Source organism: Taurulus bubalis (genome assembly GCF_910589615.1).
Source record: "Taurulus bubalis genome assembly, chromosome: 1".
NCBI lineage: Eukaryota > Metazoa > Chordata > Actinopteri > Perciformes > Cottidae > Taurulus > Taurulus bubalis.
Window position 1 is genome coordinate 2,863,186 of NC_136589.1, and position 10,298 is coordinate 2,873,483.

Below are 10,298 nucleotides of genomic sequence, written 5' to 3' on the forward strand. Positions count from 1 at the left end.
ACAAATCGGCTATTTGTGATGTGTTGTTTGGCTGCTTGTGTTTCTCGCTCAGTCTTTGTTTTTGTTTTATTGATAATAAAAATGGCCAAAACTAAAAGCTAAATAAAAGTTAAATACTTTTCCAAACCCTTCTGGTTTTGCGTCACTAAACGTTTCCAAAACATCGAGGCTGTAAATCGCAGCATCAACAAGGAGGCAGAGATCGTTTGACCCATCTTTTCTGCCGAGGTCTTGGTTTATTTCATTCATAAGCGACTGAATAATGATCGGTCAGATCAAAACTGTCCACGTGAGGAATCAGTCTCACTGTCCGTCATGTAATCACAACAAATATCCAGGAAAAATATAAATCTCCTGTGTCCTTTTTCGTACAGTAAAAAACAAAAAGCCAGTCCAAAGCGCTGCATGTGGTCTCACACGAGTTCTCCGTCGGGGTCGAGCGGCACCAGCGTCTCTAAATCCTTCTTGACATCCGGGAAGCCCTCCAGCGCCTCCTGGAAGTCGTCCCAGGACAGAGAGAAGCACTGGCAGTCGGTCAGCGCCTTCACGGTGGCCAGATGTTTTCCTTTGGCCAGCACGCACGTCTCTGTCGGGGGGAAACCACCAGAGCGAGTTAATGAAGCGCGTAAACCCTAATGACGCGGGATGACATCTGACAATTAATCCCAAATTAAATAACCGGACTCGGCCGAGTTGTTTCGGGAAGCCTGCTTAGCTCTAAACGCTGCAGAGGTCCGCCGCCAAAAAACAGATTAGGACCTGTTCCCACTTAAAGCCGGAGAATTAAATAAATCCCTCAAATTGGAAAATATAGATTTTTTTTGTTTATCTTTGGTTTGATAGGGATTTAACATTTGTTTTTAATAATGCTTCTTGCTCACATATGCAAATAAACTACTGCTGAGCTATGAAAAATCTGTCAGAAACTTTTAAAAATCTAACTCCACGGATTGTTTACTTCCATTTCACCTTATTAAAACCTTTAAAAAAAACAGGGAGGGCGATTGTTATATAAAACTGTAAATCATAGCTTGTTTTATGAAGAAAAGCCCAAAACTGCTGTATTTGGATGTATTGAACACCATACATAATCTACAAGTAAAAAATATGGTTTGGTACATGAAAAAATTCAAATAGCATTCAAATAGCCCAAATGGGCCCCAATGGGTTCCAATGAGACCTCGGCTGAATTTTCTGATTTAAAACCCTCTCTAACTTTGTTCTGCTTCACTTTATCAAAGTCAACCTTTGCAGAGAGAATGTTCACATATTGTGTTATGATTTGGGTTAGAGAATGTTCACATATTGAGCTATGATTTGGGTTAGAGAATGTTCACATATTGAGCTATGATTTGGGTTAGTGAATGTTCACATATTGAGCTATGATTTGGGTTAGAGTTGGACCTTACAGCTGCATCATTTCAAAGAAATATTTTTTTATAGGCGGACCTGAAACGTTTTCATTTGTTTCTGTGTGTCGTCTTCATTTACTCTTAACCAGTAACATATAAACTGATATTTACATCTGAACAACATCTCACATGTGTACCTTTTATTATAACACCAACATTATTCCAATAGCCCTAGTGGTTGCAGAGATACACCCTTTTTAGTTTGGATATGACATCTTAGAGGAAAGGGTCTAAAAATAATGATCAAAAGATCTCAAATAAGTAACTAACGCACTAAATGTCCACATGACCTAAAATTAAACAACCTCTCTATATTCAGTTACCTTCCTCTTTGATTTCATCTGTCCATATTTTTAAATATCCGACCACAGCAGCATCTTTAGAACCATGGTCCCTGCTGCAGGTAATCCACAGAACAATCCGTCAGCGGTTTTCAGCGGCTCTGTTTCTGTGGTCGAGAACAGCTCCGCTGAAAACTGCTCACCGAGCGGTCCCAGGATTATCCGGCGTAAAAGTGACAGGTTTATTTATTTCTTTATGGAGTTTGCCGTGAATTTCCTCAACAGAGACTGCAGCTAATCTGATGGACTTATTTTAAATTTCAATTCAGGAGAAAAAAAGAGGATATATAAAATAAATCTGGACAAAGAACAAAAATACTATGTTTTAAATTATATTTCCAAAGCTCAATAACAGGTTAATGCACTCCAGTGTGATTATTAATTTAACAACCTCCTAAACGTAAACCTCCAGTGATCTAATCCCAGTATCCCAGTAGTATTATCCTGCATAAACCAGTGGACATATATTTGAAAGTACAACCTAATATTGTGATGCTGCTTAATACAAAAATCCCCCTCATGAATAATGTACATAAAAGTGTTTAAACAAACCCAATGAGCTCAACGTGTAAAGCACTTTTTAATCTTTTCCATTCATTAAATTCATGACGTAGTACTTCAACATTCATTACAATAACACTTTTGCTTCAGATAAAGCAGATATTGCTGAGAGGAGGTTGTTTTATTTCACAGTTAAAGGGACAGAAGTGATGTTTAGTGTTTTATGAGGTACTTCTACACACTCAGTGTTTTATGAGGTACTTCTACACACTCAGTGTTTTATGAGGTACTTCTACACACTCAGTGTTTTATGCAGTCGATGAAGCAAAGTAATGTTCTTCTGTTGACGCATTTAAAACACTTAGAAGAATCAATATCCGTTTCAATGAACGCTATATTTAGAATATCTTCACCTCTTCACCTTTCTGACGAGGAACTGAAGTCGATGCCAGACTCCATTGATAAAAGCTGTCATTCTCCCTCACAGAACAGGATTTTTGAATTTAGTGAACATGAACTAACCCTTTCAACTCTAAAGTCACACAATAACACAAACTAACTCAACCAGAAACTCATGTGTTCTGTGAGAGCTTTTTAAAAGGGGTTCTCTCTTAGAGGTGAATACTCTAAAGCATCTCTTTAAGGGACTTCCACGAGGTTAACATGGTTGGTTTGGTTTGTCAGCGTCTTTCTAGAGGCGTTAACATGATATTTACAGTTAATTGGGTTGAAACCTTGTTGTAAAAGACATCCTGGTATGTTACTTTCTTTAAAGTGGACCGTATGTGGAACTTCTCTCCCCTCTGACGTCACTTCTTGCGTCTGGAGACACACTCCAGACCCTCGTGAACCCAACTCACCCCCGAAGAAGTCCCCGTCGCACAGCTCCCTCTCGTAGGACTCGGCCTCCATGACGACCTGGCCGTGGTCGATGAAGAACATGCGGTCGCCCGGGACGTTCTGCCGGACGATGGCGTCGCCCTCCAGGAAGACCTCGTACTCCAGCTTGAAGAGGACGGCGTTGATGAAGTTCTCGTCTCTGGTCTGAAACATCGGCACTTTTCTGAGCAGCCGGCTGCACATCACCATGAGGATTTGCTGCAGAATAAAAACACAAATACACGCAGGTATTATATATTATAAAGGAATAAATGAGAAGGCGTGAGTTAACGTGAGCCGCACCTCTTTGAGCGCAGAGGACACCGTGTCCATGACGTCCTTCTCCTGGAACCACTTCCCCCCGTAGCGCGCCTGGTAGTAGTTGCTGATGCGCAGCTGCAGCTCCGGAGGGAGCTTCATGAAACCCATGTAGTGTTCCAGACGACTCATCTGAAGGGTTAAAGGGTTAAAGGTTAAACGCAGGCTGCAGCCTTAATATAAGTTATTCTTTTCTTCACTTTTGATGATTATTGTTATTATCTAACTAAATAACTGACTTACGTGAAGCCCTGATGCCAACAGTTATTATTATTATTTGAGGTTTTCTTATGCGACTTAGTCATATTGTATATATTACAATGAAGTCACAAATTAATTAAAAAGAAATAAGATTAAAAAATAGAAATATTCATTAAATTCATAAATAATAAAATAATACAAAGTTAATACAAATGAATTAATAAAAAAATAAAAAATAATTAAATTCATAATAATTATTTCAAAAAATAATAATAAAATAATATAATTTATAAACTTCATACATAATAAAATAATAGAAAGTTAATACAAATGAATTAATAAAAAATACAAAATAATAATAAAACAATTAACGTAACCGTGATGTCCTACCAAATTAAATAAACTAACTAATCAGGATCATTATATTTTAACAAAAATATTGAGTTTTTCCAATCCATTCCATCCATTCTTACTGCATTTTCTTGACTTAATAAATAAATAAATAAGCCATTAAATATATTAGTAAGAGACTAAACAATACAAATTCTCCCCCTCTTATTAGATGAAAGCTCCCTCTCCCTAGATTAGACGTGCTAAGATAAGCCTCACCTCTCATTCCTGACTGATGCACTCGCTCACCTTGCTCTTGTACTCCTTGGCCGCCGGGTCGATGTTGGCGATCATGGTGGTGGCGTTGGCCACCAGGACGGTGTACATCAGACAGCCGGACACCATGCTCACCATGACGATCCACATCTCCACATAATCTGCAGAAACAAGACACCGACACCGGAGCTCCATCAGTGAGGCGCGCTGGGTATTTATACCTGAGCAGAATGGGCCATCGGGGCTTTATTTGGAGAAAGATCTATAACCCACTGGTCGGCGCGTCCATGGAGCCGTAGGAGAGGGCGATCATCTGGGACAGAGCCCGGAAAACTCCCCACGAGTACTTCACGCTCACCGTGGCGTTCTGGAAGAGGGAGGAGAACACGGTTAATGCCACGTTGTGTAGATCTGGGGCTTCAAAACAACAACAAATATCACATGAGTTTAAAGTACAGCATGTGGGGTCGAGGTTTAAAGTACCACCAAATGTTTGTTGTTCAATTATCCCCTGCTAGAAAGAAGTATTCCATAAAGGTACTAATAACACGCTGTGAAAATACTTCCCCTGCAGTAAAGCGATGTAAGTATTGTCAAAATCTCAAAAGTAAAAGTATTGATTATGCAGTAAAATGTTTCGCTATTATATCTGATGTTTCTGCATTAATGTGTTAATATCCTGTTTAGTTTAATCTACATAAATACATCATATTTTATAAGATCATCATGTGTTTGTCGCGTAAAAAGTACATCAGTTACCTCTGAGGTGTAGTACAGTAAAAAGTACAACATGTACCTCTGAAGTGAAGTACAGTAAAAAGTACAATATGTCCCTCTGAGGTGTAGTACAGTAAAAAGTACAACATGTACCTCTGAGGTGGAGGAGAAGTAACGTTACACACAATGTAAACACTCAAAGGTGTACTTGTTTGAATGTACTCGTAGTACTCCTGGAGTATTAGAGGTACTGGTCACCATGAGGTTCTCCTTGCGGACCCAGCAGTCCGTGGGGAACTCCTCCAGCATGGGCACAAAGTACTGGATGCATCCGTTCCAGTGGCACAGCAGGAAGATCATCATGAACAGGGACAGGACGCGGAAGAAGAGGCGCACCACCTCCAGGTTGGCGTTGGACACCTGAGGACATGGGAGAGGTCATGTGACACGGGAGAGGTCATGTGATTTCATGGGGAGAGGTCATGTGACTTCAAAAAACATCCAAATGATCTGGTGTTTTCTCACTGGATGAGTTACAGGAACCGTTCCTGAATAATTCACCTCCCATGAGGATTGGAGATCAATAATGCAACAATGTAACAATGTAACAATGCAACAGTGTAACAATATAACAGTGCAACAATGTAACAGTGCAACATGCAACAAAGCAGCAATGCAACAATGTAACAATGCAACAATGCAACAGTGTAACAATGCAGCAATGTTAAAAAAAGATCAAAGCGGCGTATTTATTGTGCAGAACGGAGGTTTCTTTGACGTTTATTACGACAGACGTATAGTTTTGTTCATATTTTCAATCGGTTGTGATGACATTTATTGATCTGGAAAGTCCGACGGGGCGAGAAACCCAACCGGCTGTAAACACACCAACGGTATAGCCAGATGATCTGAATCAAACCACTTAATCTGCAGGTCGATAGAAAGCGAGTGCAGATGGAATAACGGCAATAATCCCTGATTCCACAGGAAAATGGTGCGTTTGTAATCTGGGATTTAGGGCAACAAAACACCGTTGCTGTATATATATGTACACATTATGACGTTGTAATGTAAAAACTGGTTCTCAAGTCACGTATCTGGTTAAATAAAGGTACTAATAAATGAATAGAAATATGAAACTTTGGGATTGGAACAGAAAAACCCCAAAGCAAGCCTGAAACATTACATTACATTTTATTTAGCTGACGGGGAGCAATTTGGGGTTAAGTGTCTCGTTCAAGGACGCAACGACAAGGACTAGCGGAGCCGGGGCTCGAACCACCGATCCTCTGATTGAAACTGGGAAGAGGAGACTTGCGTTGGCGGGATCATGCGATTGGAAATGAGGCGGAATAAAACCTGGAAGACCAAAACATGAGCTGGCACAAAGCGGAGACGGACGAGCGAGCCAAGATTAACTCGGCCTTGGGGAGGAGGAGCCCTGTGGCCTTCTGGGGGATTAGTTAAATAAACAGATTAAAACAAAATTAAAAACCAGGATGGAAAACTTCTCGTTCCAAAGCGAGAGTTTCCACCATTACAACTAAAAACAAACAGTTTATTTCTGCAGCTAGAAGACAACGTACATTACGCAACACGCAATCAGAATCAGAATTATTTATTGACCAAGTATGTTACCCACACAAGGAATTGTACTTAAAACATAGAATAAAATACATTTTAAATACATTTTAAAAATGTAAAAAAGAATGACAAAAAAAATGTAGATTTAAAAAAAAAAAATTAGAATGTCTTCATCAATTTAAAATGAATTTAAAATAAATTTAAAATGAATTTAAAAATACATTTTAAAAATAATTTAGCAAATAATTTAGAAAATAAATTACATTTAAATTTAAATAAGACACAACATTTAAATTTAAATCAAATAATCAAACATAGAGCAATAAAGATGTAGTTCCAAGATGTATTGTGTTTGGTTATGATCTGAACTTACCTTCTCCACCTCGTTGAAGAACCGGACCAGCCGGGAGACCCGGGCCAGCCGGATCAGGCTGAGGATCCTCACGAACATCAGGATCCTCATCATCTTGTTGGTCTTGGACGGGTTGTCGTCGTTGTGGTAATGTAAGTCCTGGGATCATAAAATACAGATGTTTTTAGTTATTATTATTGTTACTTAATATGTCTTGTCTCAAATTCAACATTTCCCCTTATTGTTTTATTCAAACTATTACACAAATACATATTTTTTTTGCATTTTGTTGTATTTGTACTTGAAGTATTTGTACTTGAATCTGAGTGACATAAGTTCCTATTCATAAATCATGATGACCAAATAAAGTGAAACAAAGTCCTTTATGTTTGTGAACTAATAATGCAAAACACTGTTGGCTGTTTTCTGCTTCAACAGCTTTTTCATTATGAATTAAAAATGTCGTGTTACTTCAAGTATAACTAGTAGCTGTCAGGGTCATTGTATACATTATCATAATTTAAAATACAAAACCAAAATTACAGTTACATAAAATACACAATTTTAAGCCAACGATACAAACAAACCTTTGGTAAAAGCAAAGGAATAACATTTTAAGTTTGCTTTTTCCCATGATGAACACACTTTTTAAACGTTTCTATGTTACAGGTTTACATTAATGAACCTGTAGTAAATATCTAATATGTAAAGAACAAGATTAATGTAAACAAGTCCAACGTGAACAAAGTGCATCATCGTGTTTGTGAACGGACGAATAATGAGAGCGCTGCCGGCTGTTCTGCTCCAACGGCTCGTTCATTATGAATTGAAAGCGTCGTATTACTTGAAGTGCAACTAGTTATAAGCATCCTTTTATTTAATTATCATTATTTAAAATACAAAACCCAGAATCACAGTTCCATGAAAAAGTTAGTTCTCTCTAAAATGTTTTAATGTTAATACAATCGAATCTGGATTACAATTAATGAACCTACTTGTAAATATCTAATCTAATATATAGTATTGATCTTTGCACTATTGTTTAGTTAGTTGATTTAATATTCCAAATTTGTGTTGTATATATTATGTATATGTGTATATTTAATATTGCTTTATTTGTATCTATAAATTATAGCGTATACATTTCCCCTTGTGGGATCTATCTATCTATCTATCTATCTATCTATCTATCTATCTATCTATCTATCTATCTATCTATCTATCTATCTATCCATCCATCCATCTACCTAGCTTCCTACCGAAAAACCTACCTACCTTTCTACCGATCGATCGATCAACCTACCTACCTTCCTACTGGCCGATTGATCTACCTACCTACCTTCCTACCGATCGATTAACCAACCTACCTACCTACCTAACGACCTACCTACCTACCTTCCTACCGATCGATTAACCAACCTACCTACCTACCTAACGACCTACCTGCCTACCTTCCTACCGATCAATCGACCTACCTACCTACCTTCCTACTGGCCGATTGATCTACCGACCTACCTTTCTACTGATCGATCGATCAACCTACCTACCTAACGACCTACCTACCTACCTTTCTACTGATCAACCTACCTACCTACCTACCTACCTAACGACCTACCTACCTACCTACCTACCTATCAACCTACCTACCTTTCGACCAATCAACCTACCTACCTACCTGCCTTCCTACCGATCGATCAACCTATCTACCTATCTACCTATCTACCTACCTACCTACATATCTATCTATCTATCATCTGTCTATCTATCTATCCTACTTACCTTTCTACTAATCAATCTACCTACCTACCAACCGATCTACCTACCTATCGATCGATCGACCTACCTACCTACCTTTCTACCAATCTATCTATCTATCTGTCTATCTATCTATCTATCTATCTATCTATCTGTCTATCTGTCTATCTGTCTATCTATCTATCTATCTATCTATCTATCTATCTATCTATCTATCTATCTATCTATCTATCTATCTGTCTATCTATCTATCTGTCTATCTATCTATCTATCTATCTGTCTATCTGTCTATCTATCTATCTATCTATCTATCTATCTGTCTATCTGTCTATCTATCTATCTATCTATCTATCTATCTATCTATCTATCTATCTATCTATCTATCTATCTATCTGTCTATCTATCTATCTATCTATCTATCTATCTATCTATCTATCTATCTATCTATCTATCTATCTATCTATCTGTCTATCTATCTATCTGTCTATCTATCTATCTATCTATCTGTCTATCTATCTATCTATCTATCTATCTATCTATCTGTCTGTCTGTCTATCTATCTATCTATCTATCTATCTATCTATCTATCTATCTATCTATCTATCTATCTATCTGTCTATCTATCTATCTACCTATTTACCTATCTATCTATCTAAAGAAAGAGATGTAAAAACAAAGTTTGAGATCATTTGTTCATATTTGGACATTATAATAAATGATGTCGCAGCATCTTTCTCTGCTTCAACAGCTTGTTAATTATGACAAGTGCAATTAATTGAGACAAAGAACCAGAATCCATAAAATACACACAGTCAGGAAAACAATACAAACATTATTTGCTGAGAGCAAATTAATCTTCTCGCTGTCTGAAAAACAACAATTAAATGTGATTACAAGGAACCTGGATCTCAATTAATTAACCCGGTTGTCAAGTATCTAAAAAATAGAAATAAACTATTGCAGCAATGAGGGTGATTGTTTGATGACAAAATGCTGCAGCAGCACATTGCTCCTCCTCAACAAGCTGCTCATTATTACCGCAAACAGCAGGATGTAGCCGATGGGGAAGGCGGCGATGACGTCGGGGATGAACCACGTCCTCAGGTAGCTGACTCGGATCCGCTTGATGTCCAGAATAGCTTCCTGTGAGCGGACAGAGAGACGGATGAGGACGCGGGACCCGGACCACATGCATAATTAAACACCGCAGCGGGGGCTTTGTTTTGAGGGCGAGTTCATCCAAAATGATGGAGCTAGGAAACGTGTCTCTGAAGCACGAATGGGAATCTATTATTACTTTTCAATATACCATGTGTGCAAAATAACCTTTTCAATATCATGCTCGAGTTTACTTTTCTATTTTAGTTTCTATTTGCTATTCTACTTGTACTCTTGTATCTAATCTTTTTTAGTTTTTCGTTATCTATATAGTTTTCACTATATTTATTTACCTTATTCAATTCACATTTGTTACTTCTTTTACACTTAAATACATCGTTTCATATATATATATATATATATATATATATATATATATATATATATATATATATATATATATATATATATATATATATATATGGTTTATACTTCTACTCTTGTATCTAATGATTTTTCTCTTTTTTGTATTTT

At 37.5% G+C, this 10,298-nt stretch overlaps 1 protein-coding gene across 1 annotated transcript in view; it reads right to left on the reverse strand.

The window, feature by feature from the left end:
- Positions 1–413: 413 nt before the first annotated feature.
- hcn5 (hyperpolarization activated cyclic nucleotide-gated potassium channel 5) overlaps positions 414–10,298 on the reverse strand; it is a gene marked incomplete at both ends in the record, with an annotated part of 11,601 nt that continues 1,716 nt past the window's right edge. Inside the window, 8 exons of the mRNA XM_079226679.1 lie at positions 414–586; positions 3,115–3,352; positions 3,437–3,583; positions 4,292–4,419; positions 4,532–4,625; positions 5,234–5,395; positions 6,933–7,070; positions 9,705–9,809. Coding sequence (XP_079082805.1) covers positions 414–586; positions 3,115–3,352; positions 3,437–3,583; positions 4,292–4,419; positions 4,532–4,625; positions 5,234–5,395; positions 6,933–7,070; positions 9,705–9,809 — 1,185 coding nt within the window. The remainder of the gene's footprint in view (positions 587–3,114; positions 3,353–3,436; positions 3,584–4,291; positions 4,420–4,531; positions 4,626–5,233; positions 5,396–6,932; positions 7,071–9,704; positions 9,810–10,298) is intronic.